The 21011-nt window shown below is 37.5% G+C and overlaps 1 protein-coding gene across 1 annotated transcript; it reads right to left on the bottom strand.

Moving 5' to 3' along the window:
* Positions 1–290: 290 nt before the first annotated feature.
* On the bottom strand, positions 291–20748 carry LOC149826879 (proteasome subunit alpha type-3-like). The gene is made up of 10 exons (XM_090019016.1): positions 20565–20748; positions 20158–20197; positions 19944–20027; positions 19104–19177; positions 18578–18664; positions 18407–18491; positions 18221–18267; positions 17924–17989; positions 13535–13625; positions 291–624 (listed from the first exon to the last, which is right to left on the bottom strand). The coding sequence occupies exons 1-10, from the start codon at positions 20666–20668 to the stop codon at positions 553–555; spliced, it is 750 nt and encodes a 249-aa protein (XP_089875142.1). The 5' UTR covers positions 20669–20748; the 3' UTR covers positions 291–552.
* Positions 20749–21011: the final 263 nt, after the last annotated feature.

The raw sequence follows: 21011 nt of genomic DNA, 5'->3' as shown, positions 1-21011 counted from the left end.
TTCTAACAAAATAATTATCTTGAAAGAAAATTAACGTAATTTTCAACATAAAGAAAGTTCGATTTGAAAGCGAGCTTCACATAAATTTTCCAGAAGCATCCAAACGAAACAATGAAACAAAAAGGCAGTTGATGCACCATGACTGCAGCCTTCCAAATAGAAGGAATGGGTTTGATGCTGTTCGAATCTAGGTCAACTCCAGTCTTCACTATATGGCATTATAAGATACTAGGCTTGACCTAAGGTCAGCCCACTGCCTGGCAGATCTTCCATCCTTTCCTTGATGTACATTCGCATGCAAAATAAACTACTTGGATTTGGATCTTATTGAGTTCTGATATTTTGACTTCCAAAGCATGATTATAGAACACTAACATGCGTTGATGATGGCAATGAGGCAGCAACGGAACTCAGACGATCTAATCATTGTTTCTTTAAAATCGCATAATTCTTACAATTTTCTTCACTCATGAAAAGAATTACCACTTGGCAGCATAGAGCATTATCCGAATATAACTTCCAAAAAAGGAGGGGAGATAGAGGATAACTCGATTAATCAGCATCCATTTCTTCTTGGGCAGCCTTAGCTGCTGCCTTTGCTTGCTCTAGCAGATCATCAGGAACCTGAAGAAACCAAAACTGTCATGCAAGGAACAAGATGCTTATGCAACTGACAATTTTGTGTACAAAGATATACAAAGTCCATCCATGAAAATATAAGTGGCAGTTCCATGACTAGGCATATACAGTTATTTTCTTAAGGAACAAAGAGAAGATGAACAGATACACATTGTGATTTGATTAATTACACAAAAACCCGAAATAGACACGCTGACACAGGCCAACATTTGTGACCTGGATCAACATGGACAAGCCAGTAGCAAGTCTATTGACTTTAACAACAGCTAAAACAGATGCAGTCGGGGTCAGCAAACTTTTATGACAGAGCTTGCACTTCGCAATAGAACAAAAACTAAAAAGACGACGCATATAGCTCCATAAACAATTGGCCAATGCAAAAGGAAAGGTGGGGATCATTACTGACCAACATAGAGGACCAGCCAGGCTTCCTGAAAAAATCCCACAAACACATACTACTATAATTTTTATGGAACTAGAATAAGAAAACTTGCCAGAGAATTCTGATGGTCGATCATTTGAGTTGCACTTCCCCTACTTGGCCTCAATCAGCATAGGCCATTCAATAGGCAAATTGACCATTAAATAAAGAGCCACGGTTTGGCTAGGTTAGCTAAACAAAGTAAACAGATATGCAGAATAATAACCAATAAAATAATATCTTAGAGATGTGTACACTTTTAAATGTCTACCATACACAAGCCTAATGAGGCAGATGACAAGTTGATGGTTTGGAGAAGTCGACCATTTTCAGTTGGAAAATAAAGACATACAGTAAGAAATATGATTAAGGTAGAGAAGCAAAGTTTCTATATAGAAAATTGCACATATCATGCTCATTAGGGTTATAATTAAAGTATATTATGTATTAAAACTACCATGATGGCAAGTCAGGGGCTAGTTTGCTATCTGACCAAATCATTGACCTCTGTATGTGCTTGTACATGGTAAATCACCCGACCTACATGCAGAACACCTTTGCTAGTTGTTTTGTAAATGTTTATATGTCCTTGACCAAGATATTCATTTTATTTGCTTTCCGACTATTTTCCATTTGTCATTCTGGGAAATTTCCTATTTGTTCTACTATTCATATGGTGAAAATGATATCCAAACAAACAGATGGACACCCTGACAAAGAGAAACATCTAGTGTCCACACGTTATTGTGGTCATTATTGTTTATCCCAGATGAGATATATGATATGATGAAGTAATTTAATAATGCCATGTGCAAAATGTTCAGGTCCCGGCAAAGATGATTATGTGATACTACAGATCATAATGATGTTAATATTAGGATTTAGTGGTAAATGAGCTCATGGGACAACTGGAACATGATATGGACACTAAAGAATTCTGAAATGTGGAATAAAACCCCACTTTATATTAAACAACAGCAGAGTTTGGGTTGTCTCAGCATTGGAGTCTAAATGGATCCCGTCTAAGGTGAAAAACACACTTCAAATTATTGGTAGACCCAGGAGAGTTGTAGTATAGATCAAAGAACAACCCAGGATAGTGTAATACATGTTCATTCCCACAATCTCATTTGACAGTACCCAGACATTTAAGTCGTCGTTGAATCAAATGGTTACATAAATACTCACGATTCTCCTGGACAGCCCAAATGTGTCAATTCTAATTTCTTCTTGTGACAAGTAGCAACCAAATTGACAGTGACGAATGTTAAAGTATATATATATATATATATATATATATTGATTTTATAAGTAAAACCCATTAAGGGTATTTTAGTTATTTTTCTTTATGTAATGAGTTGTGTTCATTAGAGGGATACTTTACATTTTTATTATTTTTGTAATTTCTTCTTTTTATCAAGAACATTATAGTTCTTATAATGCTCTTGAAATAGAGCTGTTGGGAAGTGGGAGCACTTCCTAATGGCTCTTTGCTTCCTTTTGTGTATAAATAGGAGGGTGTAACCTCTCGTATGTTAAGCTTGTTCTCAAGCATTCTCTTAATAAGATCCTATATTTTTTATGTTTGTGTTTAGCCCATAAGTGGCTTATGTGATTATAATCTTGTGTTGACCCATAAGAGGTCCTTGTGTCATTTGCTATTGTGTTCTTGTATGCTCATAAGAGGCACTTTCTTATATTACTTCATTAGTTCGTTGGTTTGTGGCCTTAGAAAACACGTCATCAAACTTTTTCAACATATTTTTTGCAATCTTCTTCTTTTCTTTTCTTTCTATCTATTATCTTCCCCTACTCTTTCTTTTCTTGAAACAACGGCCGAAAAAATAGTTACGGTTGTTCCCGTCAAATTTGATGAGAAAAACTATGACATATGGATCACAGCTATGAAAAGAATTTTGATAGGCAAAGATTTGTGGGACTATGTTAATGGCTCCATATCGAAACTCCAGCTTATTCTCACAAAATCCATTTGTGGGGAAGATGGTGTTACAAAAGAGGAACCTCTTAAAGACAAAGAGAGAAAAGGCCATTAAGGCATAGGATGTGGGGCATGCTAAGGTTTTATCCCTATTTATGGGGAGTATGTGTGAAGAACCTTGCAAGAATATATTGGAATTTGAGAGGACCGATGAAGCATGAATTTATATCAAACAAACCTATACCCAACATGATGGAATCCATAAATGGGAATTACAAAATAAGATTTATAATTGCAAGTAAAGTGATAGAAGTGTTAAAGAGTACCATGGTACTCTCAAAAGACTTTGGGACCAAATAGCTAAAATGGAGCCTATTTGGGATACCCTTCATGATGCTTGCTGTAGAAAAAATCAAATCCTTAGTGAGCAATTTTTTCAATTCATGAGAAGGCTTAGGCCCGAATTTGAACATGTTCATGTTTCTATCATCCACCAGAACAAAAATCAAGAGGAGCTTCCACCTTTATATGAGATTTTAGCCTAAGTTTGTATGAAAAAACAAGGCTAAAATCCATGACCAGATTTAGGGAGAGCAAAAATAATGTATTGGTAAGCAACGAAATAGAGATGGGAGTGTAGTGAAGCTTGGTGAGCAAGAAATACCGGTGGATGATTCTTTCAAATATTTGGGATCTATCATTCAAAAGTATGGAGAAATTGATGGAGATGTAAATCATAGGATAAAGGTTGGGTGGATGAAATGGAAGAGTGCAACTGGAGTGTTGTGCGATCGTAGAATGCCATTGCGGTTGAAGGGAAAGTTTTATAGGACGACTATTAGGCCCGCTTTACTATATGGTACGGAATGTTGGGCTGCCAAGAGACATCATATTCAAAAAATGAGTGTAGCTGAGATGCGTATGCTGAGATGGATGTGTGGAAATACACTAAAAGATAAGATTCGGAACGAGGAGATACGTAAGAAGGTAGGCGTTGCACCCATTGAAAATAAGATGAGAGAGAATCGTTTACGGTGGTTTGGACATATTCGACGAAGGCCTAATGATGCTCCAGTTAGAAGGATGGAGAAATGGGAAAATATATTAGTTAAAAGAGGTCGGGGTAGGCCTAGGAAGACATGGATGGAGGTGATAGGAAAGGATATGAATGCTTTGAACCTCACCGAGGACATGGCATTGGATAGAAATGAATGGAGGAGAAGGATTCATGTGGAAGACCCAGAATGATTTTCTTTGTTGGTTCATATCGCCGACCCCAATTGTTTTGGGATGAAGGCGTAGTTGTTGTTGTTGTAAAAATAATGTATTGGTGGTTTCTAAACCTTGTGCCAATACGCATTCCTATAAGCCTCCTCACTTCTACAAAAATAATTCTTGGAAGTCAAGGAGTAATGATAGGAGATATGATGAGAGATATGATACAAAAGGAAAAAATACTTGTCATAACTGTGGAGAACCAGGGCACATCAAACCTTTTTGCCCTGAATTAAAAAATGATGAGAAAAAAGTAGCTACTACATAAGCTCCTCAGGAAAACAAAGAAGCCTTTAACTCCAGTTACCAAGGCATGTCTTTGTCTCAACTTATAGAGGCTCTACAACCGCTCTTCAAAGGCATGTCTTGTGGAAGACCAGTTTTCCTCGTGAAAAAAAGACAATATATTGTAAATGGGTGTTTAAAATTAAAACCAAGAGTGATGAAACTTTAGAGCGACATAAGGTTAGATTAGTGGCCAAGGGTTAGTCTTAGGAATATAGAATAGACTATGATGAAACCTATGTCACATAAAGGCGGGTGCGGGTGCGGGTGCGGGTGCGGGTGTGGCAATGCGGCACTTTAAAATAACTTGGGCGCGGGGGTGCAGGAGGGTGTATATATATATATATATATATATATATATATATATATATATATATATATATATATATATATATATATAATTTTTAACTAGTAACTATTAAAAATATGAGCATTCAACTAAATTTTAAGTAACAAAATCAGTAATAACAATCAAATTACCCAACATCAAGTCATCAACAAACAATACACATTAGTCATTAGCATAAGCAACCATATGTCACACGGAAAACTCAGTTCGACTTGACTGGGCTTGTAAAAACTCGGTTCGGCTCATTAATTGGATTCGGTGAGCTGAGCCAGCCAGCATATTTAAGTAAGGGCCGTAAGGCCAAGTATGAACTAAGAAAGCTCGGCTCGACTATATATATTATACATAAATATATTATATTTTAAATATATATTATGTATAATGTTTATATTACATAGGTTTTACATGTAAAAACTCTTAAAAGATAGTTTTTTAAGAAAACGAGCCAACTCACGATCAACTCTTAACAAGCCAAACTGAGTTTTCCCTAAAATGGGTAAATATTTTTTCAAAATTGGGCGACCACGGTGTTTAGCCGAGATTGAGAGAGAGAGAGAGAGGTACACAATAATATAGAGGGAAAAGGGGAAAGAGATTGAGTTGAAAGAGAGGTACACAGTAACAGAGGGAAAATGGGAAAGAGATTGAGAGATGAGAGAGAGAGATTAAAGGAGATAATGAGTAGCTTGTAGTCATCGCCGCATCGGGGTCGGGAGGAGAGGGCAAATTTTTTTTGCCTTAATCCTTCTCTCAGCCCATTTCATCGGGCTTTTTTTAAGTCCAAATTTTGGACATTTATGACCCTGGGTGCGTCAGTTTGACTGCACCGGGTGCCACACCCGCACGCACATCCGTGTCGCGTCGCATCAACATGGGTGCGGCAGCTGCTTGGTTGAATCCCTGTGACATAGGATGAAATTTTTGCCCAAATAGCTAGGATGGCTTTCGTTAGAACTCTTATAGTTGTAGTTGTCATTAGATGTTGGCTCATTTATCAAATGGATGTCAAAAATGTCTTCCTCAATAGTGAATTGAAGGAAGAAGCTTATATGGACCCACCACATATATATGAGGTTCCTATTGAAAAAGTGCACCTTATGGTTTGAAACAAAGGTCTAAAACCTAGTATGATCGTTTTAGTTCTGTTATGGTTAAACTTGGCTTTACCTTCTGTTATACTGACAGTGTAGTGTTTATCAAGAGATCTGAAGTAGGCATTGTTATCATTTTTCTCTATGTTGACGATATGATTGTTGAGAATAGGTGGTTTAAGGTTAAACCTTCTTAGTTTGGAGGTTATTTGAAATTTTTATTTAATAAGGGACTTAGTTGTAATTTATTCTTTTGGCCTCTCTCTATTTAACATAGAGAGCAGCCCTAATGTGATTAACGAGTTTTCTCTTCCTGTGCAGCTCTCTCTCTCTCTCTCTCTCTCTCTCTCTCTCTCTCTCTCTCTCTCTCTCTCTCTCTAGGGTTCGGTGCATCCTTCTACATGGTATCAGAGCCATCGATCGTGGGAGCGTGATCGATCATGATCAAACTACGATCCAACGAAAATCTTTTTTCAATCAGCTTTTTCCAATCAGGTCAGAGGTTTTTTTTCTGTGTAAGATCTGATAACATATCTGGGCCATGACCTTGGTCAAATCCCAGATTTGTCATCAGATCTAAGGGAGCAAGATGAGTGCTGCTGGTCGTGGATGCTTGTTGTTGGTCTGGTAGCTTCTCGGTTTTTGTTTTTGCTCTGCCGTGATTCCCTGTTGCCGAGTTTTTTTTCTTTGTTGTGAGTTCCTGCCGTGATTCTCTATTGCCGAGTTTTACTTCATTCCCTGGTGTCGAGTGTTTGCTTTGCCGTGATTTCCTGGTGCCGAGTTTTATTTCAGTCGTGATATCCTGATGTTTGGGCCAACTGCAATCTTGTCGTGGAGTTTCTTTTTTTGTTTCGTGATTTTATGTCGTGACTTCCTGGTATTTGGGAGAAACAACAATCAAACTCGTAGTGGTGTTGCTTGTGATTGAAATATGACTGACTGTCGAGCTATATATGTCTGGGGAGCAGCCTCTGTTATGATTCAGGTTCTGCGTATGCAGAGTTATGTTGGTCGTGATTCACTGATGTGCTGAAAAAAAAAATTAATTAAAACTATTATTCATGTTTGTGGGCTGTTGTTCACTACTGTCGTGGAAACTGCAGGCTAGATTCCCTGCTATGCTGGGAAGGTACTCTTGTTGTGGGCTGCTATTCCTTACTGTCGTGGTCTTTTTATGTGTGAACAGCTGTTGATTGTCATATCGATTGATGTGTGTGTAACACACGCTTTTCCTTGTGTTGATTGAAGTCTGTCCAGTTTTTTTTGCTGAAACAGAAGTATATCTTCAGTATGGCTGAAACTTCAAAATGTGATTCCAAATTGGAAAATATTGGAGAGTATAAGGCATTTGCCAATCCTTTTTCGTACGGCTCTTCTGTAAGGTTGAATGAAACTAACTATGCCAGGTGGTCCAGAACATTTATGATGTCGGTATCTGGACATCGTAGAAAACATATCTTGTTGGAAGACGAACCCATTGAAAAAATGAGAAAATATGTTACCTGTGATGAAGATAATGACATAGTTATGTCATGGATTATGAATAGTGTTGAACTCCATATTACAGATGATTTAATTTACTATAATACAGCCAAACAGATGTGGGACAATCTTCGAGATATGTACTCATAAGAGACTAATGTGAGTCGTATCCTACAAGTTGAACATGAGATATATAATTTACAGCAGGGAGATCAGACCTTGGCCCAGTACTATGCCTTCGTCAAAGCTGCCTTTGAAAGACTTAATGCTCACAGACCCCTCTGTTGTTTGAAACAAAAGGATCATCAAGAACAAACTATGGTTGCTCGGTTTCTTACAGGTTTATCTTCAGAATTCTCTGTTGCAAAAGTCCAAATGTTGATTGGTTCAGATGTACCTACTCTTGCTGAGGCATATAATTGTCTGAGTAGACTTGCGATTTCTCTTCCACAATCTCAGCCTGTGACTCAGTCATCTGCTCTAGTTGTCTCATCTAGTTATGGGCGTGAAAATCTTCAGAATATCAAAGGACGAGGTCGTGGACGAGGTATGGGAGGCAGAGGAAAGCTTCATATACATTTTGTGGAAAATCTGGACATTTAGAAGATCGTTGTTGGGATAAGCATGGCCGGCCAACCTCTTCTTCATCAAAGTCATATGCTCCTAAAGCAAATGTTACTACTCTCGAGGCAACAAAGGCACAGGAAAATATCTCTGCAAGTGATAGTAGTATCACCCTCAGTCGTGCTGAATATGATGAGCTAATAGCTCTTCGTCCTTTGAGTTTCACCCCTCTTGTAGCTGGTGTTGCCTATTCAACCGGAAATCATCTTCATCCGACTGACAGTAAGTGGATTATTGACTCTGGTGCATCCAGACATTTGTATGAAAATTCACTTGTTTTTCAGATCTAAAGGATATTAATGCTCAGCGAGGAGTCTCATTAGCCGATGGGAGCTCCTCCCCGGTTGTTGGTCAGGGAAATATTTCTATATCCTCCTCATTACAGCTGCAAAATGTTCTTCTTGCTCCAAAATTTCCTCAAAGTTTACTCTCTGTTAGTTGCCTTATAAAAGAATAAAACTGTATAGTAATATTTGATCCGATGGGTTGTCATTTTCAGGATTTGCTGACGGGGAAGAAGATTGGTGGAGGCTATAAAGAAAATGGAGTTTACTACCTACATCATCCAATGGGTAATGTTCATGCTGCAGTGGAACATTCATTCAGTCTTGTTCAGTGGCATCGTCGTCTTGGTCATCCTTCATTGTCAAAGCTTCGTTCGGTCTTTCCTCAGATTCCTTCCACCACATCATTTCAGTGTGAAGCATGTCAGCTGGGCAAGCATCATCGAAGTTCGTTTCCTTCAAGTCAGAGTCAGTCTAGTAATAAAGTCTTTGAACTTCTTCATGCAGATGTATGGGGTCCTAGTAAGATTCCTACTAGGACTCAGTGTACTTAATTCTTGAAATAAAAACTCAGTTTGAATCTATTGTCAAGATTGTTCGCACTGATAATGCTCTTGAGTTTAAATCTAAAGTTTTGTTACAATGTTACCAAGATCAAGGCATTCAACCTCAAACTTCTTGTGCCTATTCATCTCAACAAAATGGGGTGGCTGAGCGAAAACATAGGCACCTGCTTGATGTTGCCCGAACCATTATGATTCAATCTAATGTTCCTGCGTTATACTGGGGTGATGTGATTACCACTGCTTGTTATCTGATCAACCGCATGCCTTCTTCTTCCGTGGGTGATCAAATTCCATTACATATTCTAAAACCCAATACCCCACTCTTCTCTTTCTCGCCCAAAATATTTGGATGTGTTTGTTTTGTACACAAATTTGGCCCTAACCGTGATAAATTAGTTGCTCAAGCTATAAAATGCATATTTATAGGTTATCCCAAAAATCAAAAGGGATATCGATGTCATAATCCTATTTATCGTCGAGAGTATGTCAGTTAGGATGTATCTTTCTTGAAATCCACTCCATATTACTCTAGTACCGGTTCCCCGCTGCAGGTTGATCCAGTTGAGTCTTTTCCATTACCTATACCTCCTTTTCCTTTGGAATCTGTACCCTCATTACCGAACCAAACTTCATCCTCTTCTAGATTTCATAATCCTCCATTAATATATGTGCGTATAGCTCCACCTCCGCAAGTGCCTTCATCTTCTTCTTCTCCTGAGGTAAGTTCTACTGACAATAGTGATCTTCATGATGATGATAACAGGCCTATTGCTCTACGAAAGGGGACATGACAATGCACCTTATATCCTATATCTCATTTTGTCTCTGATGCCAGAATTGGAAATCAGATGAAGTCTTTTATTTCTGCCTTATCTGCTGAAACTATTCCTTTGAACTATCAGCAGGCAGAGCGTGATAATCGCTAGAAGCTGGCTATGCAAGAAGAAATGGATGCTTTAGTATCTCAGCATACATGGGATCTAGTTGATTCCCCAGCAGATGCTGACATTGTTGGATGTAAATGGGTATATACAATAAAGTACAAATCTGATGGTTCTATTGAAAGGTATAAGGCCAGATTAGTAGCAAAAGGGTATACTCAGACATATGGTATTAATTTCTTTGAAACCTTTTCTCTTGTTGCACGGATGGGTACCATTCGTCTTGTTCTCTCAGTAGTTGTTCAGCATGGTTGGAGCTTGTACCAATTAGATGTGAACAACCTCCAGGATTTGAGGTTGAGGGGGATTGTCAGAAGGTGTGTAGATTGAGAAAGGTGATTTATGGATTGAAACAAAGTCCTCGTGCATGGTTTCAAAAGTTGTTTGAAGTGATGTCACGCTTTGGCTTTAATAGGTCAGCAACAGATCATACACTATTTATCATGAAAACTAGCTCTGGCATAGTTGTTATGGTGGTATATGTGGATGACATCATTCTTACAGGAGATGATGTGAAAGCTATTGAAGCCACAAAGGTTCATCTTCAAAAACACTTTATTACAAAAGACCTTGGTTCACTCAAGTATTTTTTGGGTATAGAAGTTGCCAGGAGCCGTGAAGGGATGGTGTTGTCTCAACGAAAGTATGTTCTTGACTTATTAAAGGAAACGGGAATGTTGGGAGCTAAACCAGCAAATATTCCCATGGACCATAAAGTTCAGTTGTTTGAAGAAGGGTCAAAACTGGTTGATAGCAAAAGCTATCGCTCCCTTGTAGGGAAGCTATTATATGTAACTGTGACCAAGCCGGATATTGCTTTAGCAGTAAGCAAAGTTAGCCAGTTTATGGACAAACCAACTGAGGTACACTGGAATGCAGCTATTATGATTCTCAGATATCTAAAATCTTCTCCTGGAAAGGGGTTATTGTTCAGGAAAGGTGGAACTCTGGAGATAGTGGCCTATTCTGATGCTGACTATGCAGGATCTGTAGTGGATAGAAAATCTACCACAGGATTCTATGTGTTTCTAGGAGACAACTTGATTTCTTGGAGAAGTAAGAAACAAAATGTGGTTTCTAGGTCGAGTGCAGAATCAGAATACCGGGCTATGGCCCAAACAGCTGCGGAATTTATGTGGGTTCGTACTGTTCTTCATGACCTTCAGGTGAAGGTTTCCTCTCCTATGACCATGATGTGTGATAACAAGGCTGCAACATATATAGTGAACAATCCTGTCTTTCATGAGAGAATAAAGCACATTAAGGCGGATTGCCACTATGTAAGAGATATGGTTCAAGCTGGACATATCACTACCAGATATCTAAAGTCGGAAGATCAAGTTGCAGATATGTTTACAAAACCCCTTGCTAGACCAAATTTCTCAAAATGTTGTGACAAGCTGAGCATGATTGATACCTATGCCCCATCTTGAGGGAGAGTGTTGAGAATAGGTGGTTTAAGGTTAAACCTTCTTAGTTTGGAGGTTATTTGAAATTTTTATTTAATAAGGGACTTAGTTGTAATTTATTCTTTTGGCCTCTCTCTATTTAACATAGAGAGCAGCCCTAATGTGATTAACGAGTTTTCTCTTCCTGTGCAGCCGTCTCTCTCTCTCTCTCTCTCTCTCTCTCTCTACCTAGGGTTCGGTGCATCCTTCTACAATGATCATCACCGAAGGAGACGAACGTGGAGTTAGTTTTATTAAGAATGCTTTAAAACAAAGCTTTGAAATTATTGATTTAGGCTTTCTTAGATATTTTTTAGGGATTGAGGTTGCACATTTTGATCGTGACTACTTTCTAACTCAATCCAAGTTTACTTCTGACAACATAGATAGGTCTGACATTACAGATGAGAAAAGAGTGGACAATCCTGAAGTGATAAATGCAAAAATGAAGATAGATTATGGCACATTGCTAGATGATGCTACTCTTTATCGCCAAATGATTGGGGCCCTCACATACCTAACTATTACCAGACCTGATATCTCAAGTGCAGTCCATATTGTTAGTCAATTTCAGCACTCTCCCACTACTATGTACATGAGTGTTGTTATGCATATCATTAGATATTTACAAAATTTTGTTTCTAAAGGGATTGTTTTGTCTTCCTCATCCCCCACTTGAATTAATTGTTTATACTGACTCTGATTGGGGAACATATCCTAATGATAGACGCTCAACTACAAGCTTTTGTGTGTTTGTGACTCATTGGTGTCTTGAAAATGCAAGGAGCAGCAGAAGGTGTCCTTGTCATCCACTGAAGGAGAGTATCGTGCCATGGCCACCACCACAACATCTGAAATCGTGTGGTTGAGAAGATTATTAGAAAACATAAGGGTGCATATGGACTCACCCTCAAGGTTATGCTATGACAATAAAAGCATCATCTACATAGTCAACAATCACATGTTTCATGAGTGCACCAAACATAATGAAATGAACTGCCACTATGTTCTTGAAGAGTATCTAAAGAAGGCCATCATCTTACATTATGTAGCATCGGAATTTCAGTTGGCCAACTTTTTTTCGAAACATCTTATTTTTCTTCGATTTTATTTTTTGCTTGACAAAGTTTTGGTGATTACACTATAAATTTGAGGGGGAGTGTTAAAGTATGTATATATATTATATATTGATGTAATAAGTAAAACCTATTAGGGGTATTTTAGTTATTTCTCCTTGTGTAATTAGTTGTGCTCGTTAGGGGCACTTTAGGTTTTTATTATTTTTGTACATTTCTCATTGTGTAATTAGTTGTGCTCTATATTTCTAGTTGTTCGGAAGTGCTCCCAACAACTATATTTCTAGCTGTTGAAAGCACTTCCCAATGGCTCTTCTTTGCTTCTGTTTGTGTATAAATAGGGGGTGTAACCCATCTTGTATGTTAAGCTTGTTCTCAAGCATTCTCTTAATAAGATCCTATAATTTTTATGTTTGTATTTGGCCCATAAGTGGCTTATGTGATTATAATTTTGTTTTGACCCATAAGAGGTCCTTGTGCCATTTTGCTATTGTGTTCTTGCATGCCCATAAGAGGCACTCCCTTGTATTATTTTGCCCATTTCATTACTTGATAAGCTAAATTCTACACCATATTGTGAATGATCATCCGAGGACTTGAAAGCTAACAAAGAAAAATCCTTCATTTGAAAAGGAAAGATTTTGAGAGTATTCTTCAAAACATACACAAGGATTCAATGCAGAAAAATAAACCAAATCCAATTTTCAGCCCAACAAATAACATTCAGAATTACATCACCAAGACTATGCATCTTAACATGGAGTCCAAACTAAGATCCCTCTGAAAATCAGCTAGCAAACAGTGTTTTTTTTTTGTGAAGCATGTGGTGCCACCCATAATTATCAATTTTTTTTCCCAATTCCTCAAATCTTAAGGGCTAGTTTAAAATCCTGAATAGGACATTATTCCCAAGTAGGCTATTCTCAACAAGATCCAGACTTCTCAGACTTCTCAGGTTCTGGAAACGTTCATTATGCTCCCACAAACATTACTTTCCTATTAACAAAATTTAGAAGCACAAGAGATGCATCATCATAAATACAGAAACACAAAGGCATCAGAAACATGGATCTAACAAGCTTATTCACCTTTCATTACATTTGGTGATTATTACCTTTTGATGCTGGCGGTTTGACTCATCACATACCCAGCTCATTTCTAACTCAAAAGCTTTGTCTTTCGCCTCATCATGCACACTGTATATACTGCAATCAACGAAAGGAAGAGAACTTTTATATAATAATTTCATGATAGTTCACATGGCTGAAAAGTGAGTGTTTTATTGTCAAATATGCTTGTACATGTGTCCAGAGACTAATTTGAGGAGATTAGATCAGGAATCTATAGTCTATACTCTAAGATTTGCCAAAAAGAAGCAAGAGAAAACCATTTCTTTTCGTGAGTTTGCTGACTGGTTTTGCTCACCATATATGCATATTGTACTGGATGCTTAGTTATCTAGCTTAGGTTTATAAACACTGATTTGCGTCACCAAAATTAAATTCACCTTTTGTTAATTTACGGGTTTTGTTGAGGTGACAGATTTCAGAGGCCAAGATCATTTATTTGAAAAGAGAATTTCAGATGTTGAAGGAGGTATCCATATCTATTATGGAATATTTCAACAAGATCAAATCCATTACAGATCAGCTATCGTTAATTGGATGTCAAGTGTCAGAGAAGGACAAAATTCAGCAAGCTCTAGTTGGCTTGGGACTCTAATTTTATGTGTTGTCCACTACTTTACAGTATGCTAGGACTGTTTGTACTTTTGATGACCTAAAAGCCAAATTCCTCAGTTATAAGATGTTGTTCAAGGGGATGACAAATACAGAAAAGGCTGAAGCAAATTTCCATGATGTGTTGTTTACGGGATCCTTTTCAGGTCGTGGACGTGGAGGAGGACGTGGTAGAGACGGAGGTTACAATCAGGGAGGCCGAGAAATTCTTCCTACACTCAGCATCCTTTCAGGAGGAAGAAGTGCATTCAATAATAACATTCCTACATGTTACATTTGCAAGAAGGACATGTAAAAACAAAGTTTTGGTCAAAAGATGATCTGAGGTAAAATCTTGAAGCTAAAGGCAAATATTTACCTAAAGATCAAGGGCAAAACAAGAGGCAAACTGGCTCTAACAAGAAGCTTTTGTTGATTCAGGAGTTTTCAGCAATGTCACAGGTGATGCAAGTAAATTCTCCAAACTGATTTCTTATTTTGGTAAAAATAACATTGTTAGGGGAGATGGTACACGCCACCGTATTACACACTTCAGAGATATTGTCCTTTCTTTGTCTAAATCACATTCTATCCAGTTGTCTGATGTATTATGTTCTCCTAATATAAAAAAGAATATAGTTTTTGTTTCTAAGCTTGTTGATGATACCAATTCGTATATTGAATTTACTTCATTTTCTGTGTATGTCAAGGATCTTCAAACGAGTAAGATGTTCGCTAAGGGAGAAAGATGTGGCATCAAGTACATCTTCAAAGAAGATCCCTTGACTGCTCGAGCTACATTGGATAGTCACTCGAATCCTGAGTCCTCTACGTATGTTTTCAGTATTTCAAAGTCCAGTCAGTCAAATGTTTGGCATAGTAGGTGAGGTCATTATGGTGGAGTTTTTCTTTAAATACTAGGTTCAAATAAATTGTTATCCAAATTTGTCTTGGTTGAAGAGTCTTGTGTTAGTCTATATCCTAGTTATCAAGTTTGTACAAGTTTGTAAGAGTCATGTTTTGATAATTCTTATAATAAAAGACCGGTGTCACAATTCATGCATCAGCCTAGAACTTCAATTATGGAGGGTGTGAAGAATTTTGAGATATTTAAAGGGCATTGTTGGAGATGGCTTGCTCTATAGAAATAGGGCACCACATGAAGATATGTTAATGGTTACGGCTTATTCAGATGTCGGTTGGGCAGGAGATACTGATAAGAGAAGGTTCGTTTCTGGATATTGTGTTTTCCTTGGAAGAAATTTGGTCTCATGTAGTAAGAAACAAAAGGCTGTTACGAAGTAAAATAAAGAGGCTAAATATCATTCAACGGCTGCAGTAGCAGCTGAGATGACATGGAATAGACACATGTATGATTTGGGAGAAGTCATCCCCAAGTCACTCTTGTTGTGTGATAATCAATGAGCTATCAAGATTTTAGTAAATCTCATTCAACATGGAAAGACAAAACATATCGAAATTGATCAACATTTTATTCGTCAAAAAGTGGAGGATCAGGAGATTGAGACCAGCTATGTCTAGACCGAAGACCAAGTGGCTGACTTGTTCACTAAAGGCCTCACAAAGAACGAGTTTTGGTATTTAAGAAGCAAGTTGTCCATGGTTGTTAACCATGTACAACTTGAGGAGGCTAATAGAGAGTGAGGTTTGAGATGGTCAAATCTAGATCTTGATCCAGATCCATATCACTCACGTCATTGTTCACGACGTTACTGTTCACGTCATTGTTCGCATCATTGTTCACAACGTTAATGTTCACGTCTCCTAGCTCCCTATTCTATTTTATTATATATTACGTTCTTAAAATACCCTTTATTAGTCTTATTGTATTTTGTGTTAATAAGGGTGTTTTAGTACAGATGTATTTTAGCATAAAGTGAATATAAATAGTCACAATGAAGCATGATTTTCCCATATTGGGAATCGTGAGAGTTCAGCCCAAACCTCTCTTATCTTCTTTCTCTCAGCAGGAACCTCAGAAAACCTAAATCTAACACTTGATACCCTTATATATTATTAACCAGTTAACTGTAATTGCATTATGATATCAAGAAAAAAAATCATAGAAAATAAAATTCAGCTAACCATAAGAGTATTAAAGTCGGTTGTGTTCACATCTTTCTCTTTGATCAATCCTGCATATCATGATCTGTATTTATGGTATCATGTTTCTATCGTAGTCATTAATATCGGTCTCAGCAGCATCTCGGTGACAAAATTTCTGAATAGTAGGCTTTTCTATATTTTGTGGTCAAATATTAGGAAACTCTTAACTATAGGTTTTTCTATACTTTTTGGTCAAATATCAGGAAACTCTTGGCATTTAAAATTTTTAATCTAAAAATAATAGCATATTATTTTTAAATGTAAAAAATCACTCTTTATTATATCATGATATTTTCAGAATATTGTCTATATCTGTGCTTATGGTTTGTACATATAGTGAGTGCATTTTCAGTCTTTGAGTCCTTACAAAGTGAGTTTATTTCCTTTACAAGGGATACAACCCGTGTAGTTTGAAAATTTGTGCAAAGAAATTATTAGGTAGATTTCTTTCGTGTGTTTTGAAACCTCTTGTGAATTCTGTACTTTTGTGTTTCCTTTCCTTTTACGTGGTTCAACCACCTTGATTCAAACTTTAACAATACATGTCATGAATTAAATCAGTTTACTGCATTTCCCACGTTCCTCTTTACACAATTTTCAAACCGTAACCCATGACTCTTATCCATGTGATATAACCCATGAATCACTGTACCAAAATTTACATGACTTGCAAGTAACCTTGTCCTGCAGCCATGTCCTAGTAATTTTGTTTCCCACTATGCCAATAAATTAACAAATAATGATGACATGATGCTCCATTTTTTTATCATACCCTATGGCACATGGATATAAATATGACTTGCGTTCATGACATGGATTCAAAGAGTTGATAAAAACTAGGATACAAGGGCACAAATATACATACTCATATACAAACATACATATAGAAATATATACATGAATTACATGAATTCAACAATAAAAGTTATTTCCCTTATCCATAATAAAATTACAAGGAAATTGTCATTAAATCTTTCAAAGGACTTCAGTGTAATTCTAAATAAGATTCAAGGCAAACGAAAATATTGGAAGTGATATAAGGGTTAAAAGAGAAAGTAGAAAAGGGTGTGATAAAAACACCTCATTGTGCATACAATTGTGGTGCATGGGGATGAGATATCTATTGGGGGTGGAGAGAGAAAGAGAGATAGGATGGGTGTGGTTATCGAGACTGCTACCGATATGGATGACAATAACAATCAAGTTAGAAGCTTACTTTGAAATGATTAAAAAATCATAGAAATGTCAAATTTGAACTTGAAATAAATTGTAACCGTATCTGACAGTTTATTGCTTGGACTGAGCTGGACATGGCATTGACCATGTAGAGGCATATTTCACGTTGGACTATGTGTCATTAGGGACCCGTTCAGAGAATCATGTTTCACTGTGCCACAGATCATGCCCTGTCCTTGCAAGGCTGTGTTTCAACAAGAAAAGATAATGAATATTTTCCTATCCACCCCCAAAAAAAAAGAATGTCCTTTCTGTTGTGCTAGGAAAACCCAAAAAAAAAAAAAGATGTTAAGGACGTTAAAAGAAATTCATTATCAGCATGGTTTAGAACTGAAATTCTAAAGAGTGGCAGAGGTAAAGTTTCATATATCATCTGAATGACAGAGGATATCTTTTACAAGAAATCGCACAAGGGAGCTTACATCTTAGCAACTTCAATAACTCCCTCCCTGCAGGTCATTTCAGACAGCTTCAGCTTTTCAATCTCACTGCCCATGCCACCAACTTAACAATGTCAGCGGCAGAATAATGATCTAGAGAGATTTCAGAAAAAACAAGACATCTAAATATTTAGCCCTATCAATCTTGAGTGATTTATAAAAATTTGAAATTATGCATTTCAAGCATCAGATCAAACAAGGCAAAGCTAAAAGATCAAAAGAAGCAGAAAGTGTATGGCATTCCACACTGAATGCCCAAATAAAAAAGAAGGTCCATACGTTTTCGCTGCTTGCCGGCCCTTTCCGATTGCAGCACCAAAGTACCTCTGCAATTACACTCATATAATGCAAGTGATCAGTCTTCTTGAAATAAATGAACTTAAAAAGAATATAACTGGGGAACCAAAAGTGAAAGGCTTATGTCTATGCGGTACATGAAAATCTACAAGTGAAAACAATACTCACATAGGAAACTCCTGATGGCTCCACGATGTAAAGTTGTGGCCCATCTCTGTCATACCCCCCAAGGATTATCCCGCATCCAAATGGCCTGCATCAGTTGTAGGGCATAAAAAATCATTAACAGATACTCACTGTAGTCAGCAAAATCAACTTTTACAACAGAAATTTTCTCACCTAAGCCACCAATAGAGTGTGCATAAGTGCACATAACTGGCAACACGGTCTGCAAGTTCTTTGACAGGTATAGGCTCACCATAAACGCTGCAATGTCCAACACATAAATCCAGATTATCATAAAATCAAGCAGAAGTATGTGTCCGTGTTTTGTGTCTATTTGTCTGTCTATGGGCAAGAAGGCTATGTGCATTCAACAATACTTTTTCAGGAACATCCTGATAGTTGGTGCAAGAATTTGTCAAGCTAATTCAGTTTTCTTTTTCAGGTTGGCATAAATAATATGTATACACCATATTATGGAGAAGAAAATAGATAAAAAGGTGATGGCAAGATAGTGCATTAATGTCGTAAGAAAATTGAAAAAAACAAAAACAAAAAAGAAGTGATTTCCATGAGAGATTTTTACTCATGTATTTGCACTTCATAAAAATTATGCAAGCAATACAAATTTTTTAACATACACAAAAATAGCTGACTGCATTGTTAGATCATTCACCAAAAACAGTGGACATAAAGCACATACTTCTCATAGCTAGTAGCTTCAGATTTGGCTCGAGCAACAATCTGTCTTCCATCGGCTGCCAATCCAGCCACAGCCTGTATTGCATAGCAGAAACATTTGCACGGATCACTATACTGAGAATGAAAACAAATATCAAACAAGGACAAATTGGACTTTCTCATTAATGTTAGTATTTATGTGGTTATGTTTTACATAAGGCCGTCCCAACTACCCAAATGCACTGCTGGCTGTAACAGATCTTTTAGAATAAGTAAATTCGGGTGGAAAACTATAAATTTCTGTGGTAATTTCACTGTGGGTCTGAACCACACAATTGCGGAATTGTTTCATGCTCACAATCAGCTGAGAGCTCCTTAACTTGCGTAAGCAAACTCTGATAATGCAAAGAGATTTGACGTGAACTCTTCTAACCAAAGAAGAATGTGTTCAAACATAACAAACTATACAAGGCATGAGTTTTGGTGAATTCTCAGATATAAGCGATGCATAAGAATTTATGTGAAATTATATATGAAATTATGAATCAACTTATAATGAAAAGCTCCAAGGTTTCACCTGTGTCCAATGTACACAATCTTATCGCCAAATAAACAAAGAAAACAAGCAAACATGTATATGTGTGTATGTGCTTATATGAGCAGTCGAAAGGGGGGGAGAATTAAAAAATATTCCCGTCTGCTGCATGCATATGTGTGTATATGAGCAATAGAGCCACAAAATCCAGTCCCCAGACTACAAAAACAGTTAAAATTATCAAACAAAGAAATACAACAAGTGGGAATGGGAACGGGAACGAAACGGCAGGGAAGACAATAGGAAAAGAAATTTTCTCTAAAATACCATTCCAGAGTGACGATGAACAGAATGGATTCTCCGATTGGACCCTTCCAACATCATTTTTGATGCTATAAGTTTCTCGACACCCTGATCAGGAAAATAAAGGGGGAAAAGAATTCCAATACCACAAAAATCTAATCAGAATCACACAGTAGCTAAAAGCGAAATTTCAAATCAGGAGAACTCAGAAAAGCAGTGATGAATCAAGAGGCCTTACCATGACAACCCCATCCTTGCATTTGATTCCGATCACAGTGCTGCAACAGAACTTAGTGAATAAACCCAAATTGGAATTCAAATTAAATCAAACACCACCTAATATCAACAGAACGACAGTAGTCAAACTATGCTTAAATGACGCTTAAATCAGCTCTCTATCCTTAAGCCGAGAAGGTGATCATGAAGACAATAGCAAAAATGTGTAACATTACATAGACGAATACAATTCTCAAGCAAAATCAAATCGGGAAAAAGAAAAACCTTAAAAATCTCCAACACAATAACCAAGAAAACAACTCAATCAAGGGAAAAAAAACTTTCTCCGACCAAATTCACAGGCTGGGAAAGGTTTCGAGTCTTCCGACCTTCCCTAAAACCCTAGAAAAAGCCAGGAAGAGAGATTACCCGCTGTTGTCGACGGCCTTTGCAGCGTACTCGATCTGGAAGACGCGGCCATCGGGGGAGAAGGTCGTGACCGAGAGGTCGTACCCCGTCCCTATGCTACTCATCTCTCTCTCTCTCTCTGGGAAATCTTGGATGTTAAGAAAAGAATGGAAGAAGACGAAGAGAGAGAAGCAGAAACACAGCAACAGGCTTATGAACTAAAAGCCCCTGTTTTCTTCTAATAAATTACGTCCACGTGTGCCATCAGACGATGCAAATGGGTCGGATCCAGGATTGGGGTTTTGCAATCTTTAGCTGTTCCGAATCCAATTCAGATCCGGATCCCCATGCGTTTAACTCTTCCGAATCCGAACCGTTTGACAGTTGAGAGTAGGGGGTGTCAACGGGTCGGGTTTGGTTTGGACCCAGGTGGAACCAGCCTTGGACCCAATTTTTGGGTATGGTATC

The sequence above is a fragment of the Nuphar pumila genome, chromosome 10 (genome assembly GCF_984573655.1).
Source record: "Nuphar pumila chromosome 10, dmNupPumi1.hap1.1, whole genome shotgun sequence".
Taxonomy (NCBI): Eukaryota; Viridiplantae; Streptophyta; class Magnoliopsida; order Nymphaeales; family Nymphaeaceae; genus Nuphar; species Nuphar pumila.
This window is presented reverse-complemented; position numbering and strand designations above follow the sequence as displayed.

Coding starts and splice junctions, on each gene's coding strand:
- LOC149826879 (XM_090019016.1), bottom strand. CDS start 20,668: ATGAGTAGCATAGGGACGGGGTACGACCTCTCGGTCACGACCTTCTCC. Junction 20,198..20,564: donor AAGGCCGTCGACAACAGCGG/GTAATCTCTCTT, acceptor GTTCTGTTGCAG/CACTGTGATCGGAATCAAAT. Junction 18,492..18,577: donor ACACTCTATTGGTGGCTTAG/GTGAGAAAATTT, acceptor CAACTGATGCAG/GCCATTTGGATGCGGGATAA.